Genomic DNA, 18524 nt, shown 5'->3' on the forward strand with positions numbered 1-18524 from the left:
CAACTTTACAGAAAGGAAACAGTTTAAGAGCTTGTCTGGAACCGCTCACCATTATCAACAGTGTACGATATCAAAGAACTCAAAGAAAAAGTTTTGACACTGTGATGTAAATCCAAAATGTTCAAAATGGGCGTTTTGTTACCACAAATGCTTTTCCTGTCTTGCATCACGTGTTTGTTTACAGTAGTATTGGTGGCAGCGCAACGTTTCTATGAGCAGTCAGTATCGTCATCCAGAAAGTTCTACGCTCATTCATTATTACTTCACTCCATGGGGTGTAGAAGGAAACAGCTGGGACAGATGACCTTTAGTCTTACATCAACACACAAGGAGGAAGACGACTCGTATGACTGATGTGCCCCTTGGACCGCCTCAATGGCCCTGACTGTGTCAGCTGTGCTTGAAAGATGGAGCTTTGTGTGCATTGGTGGGCTACTGTCAAGGATTTTACTGAAGAACACACTTTGCAGTTGGATCCAACATGTAGAGTAAGTTGGTTAGGGACTCGTTCAGCGACGGTCAGTAGACTGCAGTTAGCATGTGGTGTTGGTTAGTAATGTCAGAATAATGCTTTAATGACTGAACCCTGTTTGTCAATTGACAAAGTCTAATCCAGAAACCTTGAATGTTGACGGACTTGGTTGCAATTGTTTAAGAGTTGTAGAGTCCTAATTCAGTACCAGGAGATAACTTGTCTCCAGCTTGAAAGCTCAGAATTTACTATTGGTTCTGATTCACATCTTGTATGTGTGATGTCCCGTTGGACTTTGAAGTCTCTGGCTGGACGTCTGCGCCCCTGCAGGATATCTCTGTCTGTGAGGAAGTTTAGCTTCTTGCTTTCTGTCTCTTTAGCTCTCTTGCTCTACCTCACCCAAACTATTGTGAGTCATCACTGCTTAGATGGTGGCCAAGTGCACAAGCACCAGAATTGTCTTTGTTCCTACTCGATTTTCTACTTTGCTAAGCAGCTCAGACCACCCCCTCCATCCATTCTTATGTCCCTGGTTTACAGTAAATCCAGTGCCAGGTCCAGTTTCCCTTGAATTGACGAAACGCCTTCCTCAAACACTTCTGTGTGTACGGAAAGAGCCGAGTTTGAACGGCCGTGCTGGCTGAATGGAGTTCCCGCAGGAGGTGGTGCTGCATAAATGGATTTGGCAGAGGAAGTGACGGCTCCCGCTGCTGGGTCCCTGGACGTCTACGGGTCTCTGTCTTGGCCTGTACTGCTAGTTCAGCTCTGAGTTGACCTTCTGCTCTCTGCGCAGGGGCTCCGGAATTTTCCGATCCCCTGCTGATGGGTGTTTACCATTGATGCCCAGTGGGGCATCCAGAGCTCTCTCAGGGAAATAGGAAAATATCCGCATCAGTCGGGACTAGACTCCAGCTGAACTGTCTTGTGAGCAGCATTTAGTGCTTGTTAAAAGCTTATTGATAATTAATGTATTAATGTTAACGTCATTGTTCAACCACAGTTTCCTGAGTCAATTGAAGAGCTTTACAGTGGCCAGTTCTGGCCTTGAATGGTTTAGCAGATAGTTTTCAATTAGTTAGCTTTTTCCCAGCTTCTGCTATAATTTAATTAGATTTTCATGCCAAATCATCCAGCTCTCACTCCCAGGCGTAGAGTTTCACATGTTGTATATTGAATTGGGATTTCCTGCCCTAGTTGATTGTTAATTGTGGGATTGGCCCATTAATCTTGGCTTAATTGAGATCCTCTTAAAATACCATTTTGCTCCTGCCAGAAGTCAAAACCTTTGGAAAACAGGTCGACTACAGTGAGAAAAAATAAGTTTTTTAACGTTACACAAGAAGCCAAGTTGTACAGTAATGTTGCTATACCTACAACCTAAAACAAGAAGGTCTTTATGTAAAACTGGTTTGTGATTGTTTAAAGCAAGCTCTAAAAGAACCAAGCTCAAAGAGTTTAGCAAGCCTTTTAGCAGATTTTCTAGGCTTTAGATGAGCCCCCCTGAATAAAACTGATGTTTCTATCCTTCAGTTGGGGGGAATTCCTAAGCAGAACAAGCCGACCGCGTAGGAGAAAGTCCTGCTTGATACCTTCATTCAGTCGGCACACTTTGAAAACATAAAGAGACCCAGAGGAAAGAAAGCTCGTAACTCCTACCAGCAACCCTTCATCCTACAAATTACTCTTTCATCTAGTGGCTGATAGGGTGAAAGGTCAAGGTCAAGACCTAGCATGTATTTGCTCTCGCCTTTGGGGCGGCCATAAAAATCCCTCGTTCCTCGTGGCAGGTGGCTAACAATCACGTCGTAATCTGTCGAGAAGCTCGATGTGAGTACTCGTATGAAGAATAAAGACGAGATATTTCCACGAAAATGCACGTTTTCTCCATTCCTTCCTACGGCTTTTGTACACATGGTTTATGTTATCGTGCGTTGGAGATGTTTTCTATACGAACGAGTCCCTTGAAGACGGTAAAAAGAACCATATGTGAAGTTTTGAAGGAAGGGGAGGGGGAGACTTGCCAGGTTGATTGCTCTCTTAGGGTACGAGGTGGGGCCGCAACATCCCTAATGTTTGTGTTTGTTTCCTTGGAAACCTCTGATAGTGCAGCGAGTGGACAGCAGATGTTTTCAAGTGTGTGTGTATATATGGGGCGGAGGAGTGGACATACAAAACTTGTGAGAAAGTGTTCTGGCTCGTGGGGTAATACATCATTCCCTTTCTTTTACACACTCACACATAGCGCTTAATTTTCCCGACTACGCAATACCCTTCCAGGAAACAGACGCTCTTTCCTTTATTCAGGCACGCTTTGATTCAGTTGAGCTTTCCTAATGACAAAAAGTTACAAATAATCAGTCAGAAGTTCATGCCAAGTACAGGGGTTCGTCCTCATTTCATGAACTCTCATAACCGGCCTCACAATGGTGATAATGTGACTGAAATTTAATTTGTTAGATTGCAACAATGGTATCTGCTGATGTGAATGAGCCTCTTGTTCCCTTCGACTATCAGATATTCATTCTTTTTATTTACACGTCCAGTGGTCAGGAATGTTGCAATGACTCCATTGGGACAGTGAGATGGTTATTATTATGTGATAAAGGTTGACTATTCACGGTTTCCTATTCCACTATTTTCTGGTTTGCTAAGTAACATTTTGTCCTTACGTTTAGTTATGTATTTGTAAATGCTTTCTATGAGCAGGCTTTCTGACAACATCAGAAATGTCATCAGGATGTTTTAGTGGGACGGTTATATGTATGATTATTGATGTTTGGTTTTATTATAGATCTGTGTTTCCATATAGTGGCGGGGGTAAGCATCACACCTGAAAGGGATAGTTCACATAGTTTTTCATCATTACTCGTCCTCATGCCATTCCAAACCTGTTTGGCTTTCTTTCTTGTGCAGAACACAAAAGAAGATATTTTACAGAATGTTGATAACCAAACAACATTGGCCCCCATTGACTTCCAATGTATGGACACAAAACCACCGAGACATTTCTCAAAATATCTTCTGTTGGCCCTTTTCAAGTGATTACCTGGCAAAATTGTACAGGTGCCAACTAGCTGACTTCGTGTAGCAAATATGGAGTCTGATTTCACTGCATGTCTGAACGGTTGCCATCTCTATTATTCTGTATTACATAGACTTTTCGCAGCTTTTGTAATGATCAAAAGGGTAGCCTGTCTCTCTTTGTCATAGGCCATCACATAATTCCGAAACATGAATGAGCAAGCAAGTTAGCAAGCTTAAACTATGAAATTTGTGTTGGCATTACTTGGTTTTGAAAAGGCTTTGAGCCACGTTGAGAATTAATAGAGACAAGAATAGCTAATTAAATGTATCTAGATCAGAATGTACAGTATGATTTTAGACGGGGCTATTCAAGGATAGGATACAGTTTCAGTCTGCTGGTTTTTAATTTCTACTTTGCTGGTTGGTATAATGTTGGTTACTTTATAGACCATTTCCCCCCATATCATGCATTGATATGTACATAATGGTATTCATATGGTAAAGTCTATTTCTTTTTTAGTTAAGTTTAGTTTAAATAAAGTGTCTGGGTGTGTTTACAGTTCATTAAACTCTCATTTCAAATGAGCAAGTAAAATCCTGTTTGTCATTGAAGTCTTTTATGTGCCCTGCAGTCGAAGAGAATCTCTGATACAGATTAGATTCAGTCAATCGGAAATTAGTTTTTAAAAAATGTAAACGTTCAAGGTAAAAGTGTTTTCCGGTAATCAAACAAGCCGTCATGGAGAGGTCACCCATGAATGAAAACTACAACATTTATGTAACTCCGTCATTCTCCACTTCTGATCTTGGTCAAGCTGCATCCGCTGTTATCGGAGAAGTTGGTACACCTACCAGGAAGTTTTACCTTTAACACCCTGACCGGGTCGGAGTCTGCCAAAATGTGACGGTAACGTCACTTTTATCTATAGTTAAACTTGTTGATATCTGCTTGTGGTTGGGCTGATATTGTTTTGTACAGGTTCCGCATTCTTTAGACTTTCTAATTGAGCATTACCATGGCAACTATTAAGTGTTATCATTATTAGGAATCCGAAATATGAAAACATATGACAGTGGTCTGGTTATCTGCTTTGTGCGCATTTTCTGGTTGGCTGATCCGTATTTTCCGGTTCCTTCACTTGGGGAATTTGTTGGTGGCGATAAAGTCGGTCTGCTGTTCGGGAACTGTATTGTTACAGACAGGTCTTGGCATGCACTGTCTGGTGCATCAACCCTGAACTTGAGTTACAAACAGAAGAATTAGATATTGATATAAGAGAATACACAGTCTTAGCATGTAAATATTCATTTACAGAATGGGTTCAGATTCATTTGAACTCAAAACACTGAGGATGACAATGAAGGCTCAATGAAATGGCAATTGGAGTTTTATGGTTTGTAGTCAATGTCCGTTAGCTTTGAGAAGCTTTGTGAGATACCATTCAATATGTCCCATATATCAGTTTCTACAAAAAATGAATCAAAACAGGAATAAACTGCTAAAGGCTCAATCTGTAACTTTTGTTGGTTAAAAATAAACTAAAATCAGTTATTGAGGAAGTACACAAAATATGTTAAAAACTATCTCCTTAGTTAACATTTCTTTCTGTCCTAATATTTCATAGGTTTGATATTTTATTGATTTTCTATAGTCATGGCTTTTATTAATATTCTTTGTTTTTCTTATAAAAAAATCTATCTGTTTATTTATTGCAAATTCTTTACATGTAAAGTATCAGAGTACTTCGCAATACATTTGACTATGATTTAAAAAAAAAATTTAAATGTAATTTTTACAGAATTTTACTCTTTGAAATACTTTTTGAAATACGGTTTAAAAAGTCAAATTACAGGAAAAAGACTGGAAATTTACAAGAAAAACATTTACTTTTACATGAACAAATGTCTGCCAGAAAATTTCAGTTTTTAACACATTTTTTTACAATGTAGCCCCATTCACACTAGTAAGCTTATAATAATGATTATTATAAGTTGTTCAATAAATTCAAACCACACAAAGATACAAGCACAAAGTAACCTTCAATTTTGTGTTTTAAACCGAGATTTGTTTATTAAGGCAAAAAGTTAAAAAGGAGGTCAAAAAAATGTAAAGGCTTGTGATTCATATTCAAAGTCTGAAGTCTTTTATTTGCTTTGTGTGAGCTACGGACAAAACTTTACGTCATTGGATGAATCTTTCCTTCTGCCATGCATGGACATTAAATCCGTTAATCTCTTCAAAGTCATAACCTAACCTGAAAGTTAGTTCAAGAAAAGTTCAGAACAACAACAACAAAAGCCAAACCCACTGTGTCAAGCAAGCATTTGTCTTCCCTTGACCTGTTCTCATTCGTTGACAGTGGGAAACTTGACCTTGCCGAATGTCAAAGCGATGCACTTCAAGCCAAACCCCCAAACCTCGAATCCATCACTCCGGTTGCGTGTTACTTTCCCTTTATCTGGCAAAGAAAATGACATGATTTTCAGACCCTTTCCTTATTGATAGGTAATTCAATAAACTCCTACGATTTTCTGTGGATTGTAATGTTTGCACTCACCCATCTAACTTCACCGCTACACAAGTTTTTTAATGGATTTCGGTGGCTCAATCCCTAAGTCAACAACCTTGACCCCGTTCACAAGTGTGTGTTTGTGTATTTATGTTCCTCTGAAATGCTTAAGATCACCAGTTTAATGAGCTCATCTCTGTTCCAAGTTGAAGTCCAGGTTTAGTTTGTGTGTCGCTGAATGTGTGTTATAGAGTTGTTCAGTATACACTGCTTGCATTGTTCAAAACTCAGGCCTGGTTAAATATTAGCCTGTAGCCACAATGATTCTGCCCCTCCCTGATGGCTTTTACAAAGCCGAACGGCGCTCTGATGAAACATGAGAAATGATGGCCTGATTTGATGTGACAACACTTTTCACAACAACTGTGTGAAAATCTGCATCCCCCTTAACTAAAGCAAGAGTGGGTTATATTTTATTGTTTTATCTGTGCAAACAATGGTTGTCGCTTGATATTGGGGTGTGATCTCTGTCAAGGTGTGACATCAGACCAGTCAAAGTACAAACAACAGTATAGGATGTTGCACAGAACTGCAAGTTGTGCAATTCACAATTGGTGTCTAGCAGTGGATCACTTTTATGTATTTGTTGCATTTTTTTTACAATGCATTTCTGGCAATCAAATGTTTTGCATATGTAAGTGATAGTTCTCACTAAAATAAAATTCTGTCATGGTTTTCACCCTCATGTTGTTCAAAACCTCTGACTTTCTTTCTTCTGTGGAACACAAACTAATATATTTTGAGAAATGTCTTACTGGTTTTGTGTTCAAACAATGTCAATGAGGGTCAGTTTTGTTTGGTTACCAACATTCTTCAACATATCTTCTTTTGTGTTCTGCAGAAGAAAGAAAGTCACACATGTTTTGAATAACATGATGGGTGAATAGCTGATGAGCAAATTTCCATTTTGGGGGCAACTATCCCTTTAACTCCGGTGTTTTACCATCAAACAATGAAAGTCAAATTCAAAGGCCTGTGGGAAATACACAAGAAAATGAAAGAGCCATTCTGCACTGTGCCATTAGAGAAAAGGAGTAAACAATGAATTGTGCCTATTTGCGTAACGGCGCGCTACGTCTCACATAGGTGCACAAAAGTACACAACTGCTCCTGTTGTATTGGTATTGCGCAATTATTATAGTAGGCAGAGAAAATGAAAGGGAGAAATATCAGGCCATAGTCTCCATAAAAGATTTAAACTTCATTTCAGGCCAGACACCAGATGCATTTTTTCCACGCTGCTTTGGTGGTTCACAGGAACTCCTCTGTGTCTTCTGGCTGTCGATCACATTGATTGTCCTCCCACTGCTCTGTCAAGCACTGTCTCATGGAAAGCATTTATTTATAGTGTGTCGGAATCTGTCTTTCTCTGCCATTGAATTTTGCTTTGGTCTGAATGAATGAGGTTATTGCTTCTATTCACTTTTAATCAGTGATGGGGAAGAGCTAATCGTATCCAAATGGTGCCATGAAAGGTCCGGTTGAATGCGCAGTTTCTGCCAATCTCATATTAATCTTGAGTACCTATACAGTAGTATTGCATACTTCGTATCTTCGAAGAGTCTTTAGTTTGATCACATTTATAAAAAAAAACAGATACAGCTGTACAATTATATCCGAAAACAGACGATCTCCTGAGGGTGTGCGGGGGGGGAGGAACTAAATCACGAGCACACAATACCATCAGTATAAGTTTGTGTTGTTTTTACATTATGCACGTACGCTGACTGATTACCAACAAAACACAGACATATGCCTTAGTTTCACTTACCGCATGCGATTCATGTCCAGCATCTTGTAGCGCTGGGACCGCTCCATCTATCAGTTTCAAACGATCTGCAAATCCACTGAAATGCTGTGAACAAACAAACACACTTCAACTTCTCACACTATCGCAAGAGTAGAGTTGCTTGTCGGTTGACGCGTGGGCGGGCTATTTCTTTCGCCTTGACGTGGGCGTGCTTTTCCGGGAGAATTGCCCAAACGGGGACTAAAAGTTGTTCGAAAAAAACTTTCCGAAACCTGTACGAACGCTGGGGGAGTGTATCGAGCACAGAAATGCTACGTCATACGTCCAACTCGTTTTTTGACAAGTTGACCATGTTAAGCATGAGAAGCCAGCACGTTTAATATTGTAAAGAAGTCCAAATGCATGAAACAGCGTTAAATCACCAGTATTTTTAAGCATTTTTTGAGCGCTACTTGCCATATGAAGTTCATTAGGATGATTCTAGAAAATTTTAAGTGGTTGTTGCTAGGTGAATTTTTACAGGTCAAAAAAGTTAACTTTTTTGACCTGTGTGTGGTCTCCAAAATATTCTGGTCTCTAGATATGCTTTGGGTTTGTCCATGTTGATTTGTTTTAGTGTCTTTTAGGTTGAAGGTTGGGAAATGGAGCTCTTAGAAAAGTTGTTGAAGGAAAAGAGCATTTTAAGGAAGGAATTGTTTTTAGGTGTCAGTAAAACTGAGATTACAAACTGAGATTGCAATTTAACTATTTGCCAACACAGAATCTTGCAGGAGTTAGTTTACACAAGTTGTTGGTCAACCACAGGCGGTGAACACACCTCTTTACCCACAACAGTAACAAGATTTCACAACTTCTACACACTTAACACTTCTTGTGTATTTGTGATTTTGACCTCTGTGTGTTTACACCTATTTTCGTGTACAGAACGGGCAGAGCAACGTCTTCCACAAGTCATTGAGACTCGTGTACTAGACAGGAATGATGTTACTCATATCACACACTGACACACACAAGCGCATTGACTGCAGGAAGTATGTAGGTTATCAGATAGGTCCTTATCGGTATGTGAGACAAACCATATCAGACCTTAGACGGCAAGTTGTGGGAATGCTGTTAGGGGGCCAGTGCGATTTTCTATTTCTTAATCTTTATTTGCCAAAATAATATTCCAGACATATTCCAGAAACTCATCCCACATTTTGAATAAACAAATAATAGTGTTCACCCAGTGGTGGACCTACAGTGGGTGGTGGCATATGACAAAGTATTACCGATTTTTCTGATATTTCTGAAATGATTGAAAAGTAAACACTCAAAAGACACATTGTTTGTCTCTTTCCGAAAATGTGTGTTCATTTTAAGAGTGTAAATATTTTTGGTGATAATCAACAGCGTGCGCCAGATGGTGTAGATAAAATTTAACTCGTATTGAACCCGGAACATGAGGTTTGCAAACTGTCTTTTGAAAGTTTATTGGTTTAGTGTAATTTAACAGACTGGATACGCTCTCTTTTTTTGTTCAAATTGGAGGTAAATTGGACAGAATTGTGGTGTATGACAATTATGTTCTATTATTATGATATAATATAATGATTTATTAATGAATTATCAGTTAAATTCATTTCATCTCATCTCATCTCTCTCTCTCTCTCACTCACTCACTCACACTCACACGCACACGCACACACACACACACACACACACACACACACACACACACACACACACACACACACACACACACACACACACTCTCACGCACACACACACGCACGCACGCACGCACGCACACACACACGCACACACTGACCTTTAATTCTTCTAGCCGGACTCAAAGAGGCGGTGCACACATGAGAGCCTGCGCTCTGATTGGTTGGTTGGGTTTGTGGGCCGGATTAGTTGGTCACATGATCGCTTCAATTTCTCTTGCTACAGCAGCAGAAGATATTCACTGACACAGTCTCGCATACGAACACACACTTACACACGCACTACAGCTGAAATCCTCTTTTTTCCGGGAGTGGAGGAGAGTCGCTGTGTGGGAGTTACCCTTTGCGCTGTGTTCGGCGGATTTTACTGGCCGTTTGTGGAGTTTTGGAGCAGTTTTATCGAGTTTAATCTCTTGAGGTAATCTGGGATTCACGAGGCGGGAATGAGAGAGATGCGCTCGAGCGTTTACGGGACTTTCACTCTGTGAGGAGCAAACAGGTGGGTTTAACTGTCGAAAATAGCAAAATAGACACAACCACAAGTTTTTATATTGTCTATACTACCGTTTAACGAAGTTTAGGGGCGTAAAGTGAATCACATAATTCTCGAATCTCGCTGTTTGTGCTATAAACTAAACGTTGTAAAATAAAACTCTCATGTTCGTGCATGCACATAGTCGGTTTATTTTAAACGAGATGTCAAAACCTCATGTAGATAACTATAGTTAAACGGGGTTTCGCGTTTGTTTTCAACGCGAGCACGCGCACACGCCCCTCGCCCGTTGATACTCCGCTATTCTGAGCGCGAGACTCTTTCCTGAGATTGAAATCTGAGTCTGAAAATCGCTCGCGTCCTATTTTTAGTGCTTCTAAAGATAAAGAGAGAAATAGCACGGCATAATAATGATGTGGGAGTGGGAGAGGCATGGGGCGTACTATTTAACGAACCTAAAGTGATTTAACACTTATGCCACGCTTTAAAATGTACGTATGCCTAGGCATTAGATGAGAAAAGAACTTGGCCAAATGAAGACATTTCTAAGAAAAGTTGTGTTGAAAGGTCTAGCATCAATTGTTTGCACATGTCACTTTGTTAGATATATAGTTTCATCTGATTTAATGTTGTTGATACATTTTAGATGCCCGAGTAGTTACTTGGAGCAGTGATCTAGTCCATTTAAAAAAGGCTTGCACAGTCCTTGGCTGTGTTTTACCAAGTGCGCATTATATGCACACGAAACAGCCTTTTAGTCACTAAACTGTAAAATATGTGTTTCCAAAAATGTTGACGTTAATAGTCAAGTTTTTACTGGTCTTCATAATAACAATGGACAGTCTGACCTTCTCTTATTCATAGGTGATATTGTCTTGCCTCATTTGTGGTTGTGAAGGTTTGTGTTTCTGTCATTCTGCAGGCAGGACGTGCATCTACACAGCTGCACAATGAGGCATTGACTGTACAGGATGCTGTTGTGACTTGTATTGCTGCCTGCCCCCCTTTGCGTACTTGTTGTCTTGTGTGCCTATTGTATTACTGGTGTCCTTCCATGTATGTGTCATTGAAGCACTGTTGTCTCCCTGTCTGTTTCTGCATATCTATGAAATCCTGCACATAAGTTCATTACTGCTTGTTGTCAGAGACAGAACAGCTGTTATTGTGTGGATTGAGAATCCCGCCGCCTCTTTCTCCACATTTCATTCAAACTTTATTTTCCCTCCACACACCCACTTTCCCAGAACAGACCAATTTAAGCAATCAGCATGTCCCAGATGGACATATTGATTTTCATAACTGAAATTGACAGACTGGGTTACATAATTTATGAACATCTGCTCCCTATCTGATTTTAATTCTGTAATGTGTTTCATTTCCAGCAGATGGTGGACATTTTTTTCAAGGGCTAGTTGACACAAAATGGTTAAAATTTAAATGGTTTTCTCACCCTCATGTCGTTACGATCGCATAAAATCACTGTATTTCTTTGATGGTACACAACATACATGACCAGAGCCAGCATAAGTAGTCTTTACAACTTGTGCACTATATTCCAACAATGGCGTCAAGCTCATTTTTATTTTACAGCATACAATTCCCAGAAGAGACAAGTGCTGTCTGATAATGTCCACCCACCTGTTGTTTAGCTCATTGTATTTTTTAGTTCTACCTTTCAGGCTTGGCAGCATTATGCCTCTGTTTTGTGTGGGTGTGTCGGTTGTCGTCATCTTTCAGCACACAACAGTTGTTGCCAGCCATTCGATTTGAATATTGCATCATAAATTGAAACGTGTAATCTGGCTGTGGGACGCGTGTGGTTTGTTGTCCTGAATGCGTAATAAACCTACGCATTGTCCCCTTAAGCTCCTCCTGTTCGTGCTGCAGTTGGGGTGGTCAGATGTTTTGCGAGCTTCGATTTGAGTCCGTTTAAGAGTTTGCATTTGTGTTTGTGCTGGTGAATGGTTCTCAAAGCTTCAATATTACTTTGTAAGTGTTTCTGTAGCTCAATTGATAGGTCATGGGGCTTGCAACGCCAACGCCATGGGTTTGAATTGAGATTCGCCATTGGCTTTGGATAAAAAAGTGGTTTCGTTTTGCCCGTTGTTGACTTGGGCTTGTGCCCTGTGTGTGTGTGTTTCTGGCAGAGCTGTGTCTCTCTAATCTCAAACATCTTTCCAAGTGCCATTTGACCCGAATGAGCAGCTTAGCAACGTACAACAGAGAAAAGAATCTCCCTCCGCCCCCAGAATGAATCAGAGTAGCGTGAATGCATTGAGAAAGAAAGGGAGAGAGGTACAGGTGAAAGCTTTTTACTGTGGCTTGGTTATGGCTGACCCAGGCTTCCAGTAAAGCAGTGAAATGAAAACCATCCCATCAGAATAATATATATCCTTTTAGTGATGTTTACTAAAGTAAGCATCCCTTTTACTACTGGCAATGCATCTTCACGTGATGGATTTTCTCATTATTATCTAACAGTTACATTCATATGCCCCATCTGAAGAAATTCAGCACTCCTGTCATTTTAAATTCTGAATAACTTTATTCACACATCAGTGAATGAGATGGCCGGGACAGTAATGCGTGTGTGAGCAAAATTGAGGATTAACTAAACCTGATAGTGTTCCCCTCCTGTTGGTTGACCTGACGCCACCCTTCGCTGTTGGCAGGACGGCCCTATTTCATTCTCTGTCTTTTTGTAGAGGATAAACAAAGCCAAAGTCCAATGGGAATACTGATACTCTCAGCAAGTGAGTTTAGCTAATGTGCAACAGTTTTGGGATTTTATTGATCGGTGGATTTATAGGTGTGTGTGTGCCTTGGGGCCAGTGTTGGGTAAGTAACTCTGAAAAAGTAATTCATTACTAGTTACTAATTACATATTCAATGGTGTAATTAGATTACTGTACAAATTACGCTCTCCAAAAAGTATTTAATTACTTATTACTAATTACTTTCTATATCCTATATCAACCTTGATTACTTAAGTGATTCAAGGATAGACATGAAACGGATCTTTTAATTCATTCAAATAAATAGTATAAAACATAAAGTAGTATTAATAACTGACCAAAGTATTACAAATGTGAGAATTATACATTAAAGCACAGATTTAATGTTAGTCTTAGAATTTTGATGTCAATTCCACTATTGCACACACATATATTACACACAGTATTTAGTTTAATTACATCCGAAGTAACTGATGTAATTAAATTACAGAAAAAATCAGAGTAATCTCTTACCTTACTTTTTCAAGGGGAAAGTAATTGAATTACAGTAACTAATTACTTAGTAACTAGTTACACCCAACACTGGTTGGGGCATTCCAGATCGAGACCGCTTTGCCTGCCAAATAAGAGTTTGTGAACTGCGCACACTTCCCATCTCGGGTCACTTGATTCAGTGAGTTAGCATGAAGTGAAATCTCTCTCTCTTTCCCCAGGTGTAGAATAGAGCCTGAAGTACAAGAGAGATGAGTGGAGAGCCGAGACAGGGGGTGGTGACCACCCCTCCCCCTCCCAGCGTGGGGCCAAAGGAGAGCTATTTCGACCGCATCGACGAGAACGACCCCGAGTACCTGCGTGCACGCAACATGTCGCCGGACCTGCGACAGGACTTCAACATGATGGACCAAAAGAAAAGAGTCACACAAATTCTAAAGAGTCCAGTAAGTTTACACACAAACGAGTCTTCTGCACCTTAAACTTTTGTGTTTTGCGTTTGCCAGCTGTACTGGCAAAAAAAAAACAACTGGTGTAGTTTGATACACCCCCTTCCCCCAAGCCAGATGCTGCTCAGTTTTTTTTTTTAAAACAGATGAGCAAATGTTGTTTGGCTCTCGTTTCACATTACACCACTGTACAGGGATGTTTTTCCACTTTCCACAAACAGATTTGATCTTCAAGAATGTGCTTTTTGCTAAATGTTTACTTTTAGATTTTATAGGCTGGCTCAGGCCATGTGGTTCAGAATCGACACCATAGCACCGCGAACATTTGCGTTCGACGTTTGGCACAACTTCTGAAGCTTTGTTTTGAACCTGGGTGGTTGCACCTTACAGTGCTTCTCCATTACCTATTAAAGATTTATGGTTGTTTTTTTGGTTTGTCATCACGTTAATTGTGTGTTTGTGTATTTGATGTGATGTTTTGAGTTACTTAATCATACAACACGGTCTACAACAAAACCACAGCTGCACCACCATAACAAAACCTGTCTGGAAGACCACACCTTTATACACACACTCATACACGCTCGCTTAAAAATGAAATCCATGATTCAATCACCATTGTTGACCCTCTGATTTACAGAAAAGGGAGATTATAGCAAACGCACAGAAGATTACAGTAAACACACTGGAGAGATTAATGTTAACATGCTGCACAGATTACAATCCTGCAGACATTTCAGCAAAACACATACTGCGTTTAAAGGAATGTTCCGGGTTAAATACAAGCTAAGCTTTAACGACAGGATCCATGACATGCTGTCGATTGCAAAAAATTGTTCCTTCAGTTTGTAAAACAAACAAAACTCATGTCTCAAGGGACAAGACAGTATAGGACAGAAAACTGTCGAATCAACATTATACGTAATACTGTTTCAGATGTCTCATAAAGTCGTTATATGTGGTCATATGAGAATATGATAATAAAATCATTTGCAAATCATATCTGTTCAAAGTTTTATCTCGGTTACTGTAATTTCTGTCATGACCATGTGATGCCAGTAAACATGGTGAATGTTTATGTGGATAAGACGCTTCCGACAGAAATTACTTTGGAAACAAGAATTGATTAATCTAGAGAAATAGTTGCACCACTATTTATACGGCTGTAAAGCTCAAATAGCGCACGGTTTTGCTCAGAATAATTCATATTTAATCAATTTATGCTTTAATTCTTATTGTTGTTGTAATCTTTAATAAAACACAAACATTTCTGTTTTTAAAGGGAAAGTTCACCCAAAAAAGAAAATTCTGTTATGAATTACTCCCTCTCTAGTTGTTCCAAACCTGTATAAATTTTAGGGATGCACCGAAACGAAAATTCTTGTCCGAAGCCGAACATGATGTGAAACACTTGGCCGAAGGCCGAATAATACCGAACACGTTTTTTTGCATTTCTTCTATTTATTAAGCTATTTTTTTCACTATTTCACAAACTGAGTAGTCAGTAGTTATAATAGTAAGCAAGACAGTCTTGCTTTTCAATAAAATACAATACAACTTGATATAAAACTGAGCAAAACAAAGTAAATTCAAACAAAAAATTGAGCCCTCTCCCTTCATGAATAGCCTATATTAATTAGGCCTATAACTGACTGCTAGAAGAATGTAATGTAAGTTACTCTGTACCCCTACAACAAAACACTTCATTAAAAACTGTCTTAAAAACTGTCATTCCACATTTGGTCTATAAGATAAAAATACGAATAAACTAAAACTGTTGGATTATTATAGGCTACATTGCAAAATGATTTGAGAAAAAAAAACATCCAATGCAAGCAATTCTGACTGATGCTGACTGACAACCATTTCAGTTCACGTCTCTCCTCCAAACTCCGCCCACAAAAGCTGACTGTTCTCTCAGAAGGTGCACTCGTGGCCGGGATGCACAGAACATACTTTGACAAGTTGTTTAGTACAGGGAACTGTGTACGCGACCACTGTATGATGTCAAAGGATGTCGCGAGCGGCGGGGCTACTGTCAGGCAGCCTGCTTCCGTCTGAAGTAAAGTTACCGACCGGTAAAGACGCTTTCATTCGGAAATTTACTTCCGTGCGGCAAGTCCCGTGCTGTGTCTTTCTCTGACACTTTAAAGTGCTCAACGCACACACGCGCACTGCCAAAATGTTTGCGGCAGTAATAAAGCGCACGCGTGTTTCTGTCTCTCTCTCTGCGCTGGTTGCTGCTTGATCGTATCACGAATCATGTTCGGTAAAATTTATTCGGCAATCACATATTCGTTTTTTGCTATTTTCGGCCGAACATTTTCGGTGGCCGAACATTTTCGGTGCATCCCTAATAAATGTCTTTGTTTGGTTGAACACAGAAAGATATTTGGACAAATGCTTGTAACCAAACAGTTCTTGGACCCCATTGACTAACATAGCAGGAAAAATGACAATGGTAGTCGAAAGTGCCCCAAAACTGTTTGCTTTCTTACATTCTTCTTTTGTGTTCAACAGAATAAAATTGTTCCTACTATGTTAGTCAATGGTGTCCAAGAACTGTTTGGTTATAAGCATTCTTCCAAATGTCTTTTAGAATTTTTATTTTTGGGTGAACTATCCCTTTAAGCCAATGACTCGCATGCTCCGCTTGCCAAGTGCATTATTGTATAAGCTTTGTTTTAATTCAAGCTTCACTTTAAACTCACAACCATCATTGATCTCTGGTAAAGGCAGCAATACGGAGCGTAGAGTAAAGCTGCCGGTTTTAAGCTCTGTCAGTGTCAGGGCAAGAACATGAAATACATTCCTGCTGTCAGTGTTATCTCACTGTTTGTGATAAAGACAGAGGCGGTGTATCAGTGTGGTTAATAACAGCCTGCTGGGGTTTATTAGACGCAGCTGTACGAGCACCGAACAAGTGTTACTGAGACACTATACTCTTCTGAACCTTCCTTCATTCTGTGTGTATGGAGAAAAGCCAGGCAGGGTCGGCAGCAGGTGTATCGTCACACAGGACTGTGTGTTTGCAGTTAGACTATCAGTACTGATCCAACAAGCTTTTCTTTCATCCCTCTCTCCTGCTGGGGTTTCGAGCAGCGCACTGTGCGTGTGGAAGAGAGCCGTGTAAATTACATGTCTGTCCGTAGACTATGTTTAAGGTCAGGCTATTATAGGCCGGGTGGAGTTTGCTATTCTTAGACCTCAGCTGGTCTCTTAGACCAAAACAAATGAAGAGATTGCTTGTCATTAAGTGTCACTTTTCGTAATGGTTAAATATTTTCTCATTTAGGATACCTGTTGAAAGACAAATTTGTAGTTTTGTTTGTTAATGAGAACGTTGCTGATGTTAAGCAAATCGTCTATGAAGAACTTTCAGTTTCTGTGAAAGAAAATGTGGTTTGCTCCAAGGGATTGCAAGCTTTGCTTATCTGGTGTTTGGTTTGGATTTGGAAAAATATAACATGTTAATGATATTACAGTTGAATTTATCTTGGTGTATTTTTAGCTTGTCTACTCCCATCTCCTTCTTTCTTGAACACTAAAGCATGACATTGCTTTGGGTTAGTATTGACCCTCTTGGGTCAATTGGGACTCTGAAAGGCAAGTGGGAATGCTGAGCATAGAGAAATCTGTTTTGTTTTTATTCAGCATTTCATTCAAGCACAAGGAATTACAACCTGTTTCATAGAGCGAGGTGAACAGATGACTTTAGCTTGTGTGTTAACTAAATAGTCATCATGTCTGATCAGAGCCAAGCAGCAAATCAGAGCTTTTGACCCGCATCACAACATCATCAAGCCCGGATAATAGTCATGTTCCTCAGCACGCCATGAAAGGATATCGTTTTTTGGTTTGATATTAATATATTTACAGTAAGTTTGTATTGAGATGAAGTGAGATCATTGCTGCTTTAAAGTGATAACAGATGCAGACATGTTAATGCTCTCTTACCTCCGTTTAAGCACGTTTGCTGTGGGTTGTTAGTGAAACGATGGATTCCCACAGTTAATCTTTCATCATGCCTCAGTCGTTCCCCTGACGTGATCTAAATCTGAACGCAGCAAAACCCGAACTGGGGGGTTGAATGCTCATAAATGTCAGGTATGTTCATATGTAGTATTTGCCAAGACAAATATAGCACTATTGCTATAGTTAATACTTTGGTTTGAAATGGTATATGAATTCCAGTGGATCTCCTTCTTCCTTATTTGATCTTTTCTTACCTTTTAACTATCTTTTCTTCTATTTCTTATTTACTCTTTGTTTTGTGTATGTTGCTGCATTATTGGAGCAGTGTGGTAACAATGCTCTCATTTATGACCAAACTTGAGGCCAATTTAATTTGATTCCCATCTAGAGTGATTCAAACCCACATTACTCTCTGTGAGAGTTTGGCCTGGACTGTCTGCACAAGGATACACGCAAACACCATGCCCACTTCCCAGTGGCTTCCTGGCTACAGTCACTATGGAAATGAGAGTGCGGGGAAAGCAGTCTTTGGCTTAATCTATCCATCCTGTGGTGTGGGCTAGGATGCCTCTCTGGTGGGACATTAAAATACTTTATGGAGCGCACAGATTGGTCAAATAATGGAACCCAGGCTGAGAGAGCAGTCCAGAGCTTTGAAGGCTAGGATTGACTTTGTCATTGAAAGTGGTCTATTGTGCATCTTATTCTGGCTATGAACAATTCACTTAGACATGTAAGGCGACATAATCCCTAAATGACATAAAAACAAATTGTGTTTTGTCATTTTGTCTTTCTTTGGTATCTTGTTTATCTTCTATATTGTGATGCATGCTGTTTACATGATTGCATACTGCC

General features: G+C 39.8%; 1 protein-coding gene across 4 annotated transcripts in view; it reads left to right on the top strand.

Annotated features, from left to right (window-relative positions):
• The window catches only part of add3a (adducin 3 (gamma) a), an 81342-nt gene that overhangs the window by 45746 nt on the left and 17072 nt on the right, over positions 1 to 18524 (top strand). For 3 of the 4 annotated variants that reach the window (XM_057325590.1, XM_057325592.1, XM_057325593.1), the window contains exons 1-2: positions 9757 to 10024; positions 13467 to 13691. In XM_057325590.1, coding sequence (XP_057181573.1) covers positions 13497 to 13691 — 195 coding nt within the window. In that variant the 5' untranslated portion in view covers positions 9757 to 10024; positions 13467 to 13496. Of the gene's footprint in view, positions 1 to 9756; positions 10025 to 13466; positions 13692 to 18524 lie in introns of those variants that run through there. The other variant, XM_057325591.1, reaches the window with a different exon arrangement.

Source organism: Triplophysa rosa, linkage group LG25 (genome assembly GCF_024868665.1).
Source record: "Triplophysa rosa linkage group LG25, Trosa_1v2, whole genome shotgun sequence".
NCBI lineage: Eukaryota > Metazoa > Chordata > Actinopteri > Cypriniformes > Nemacheilidae > Triplophysa > Triplophysa rosa.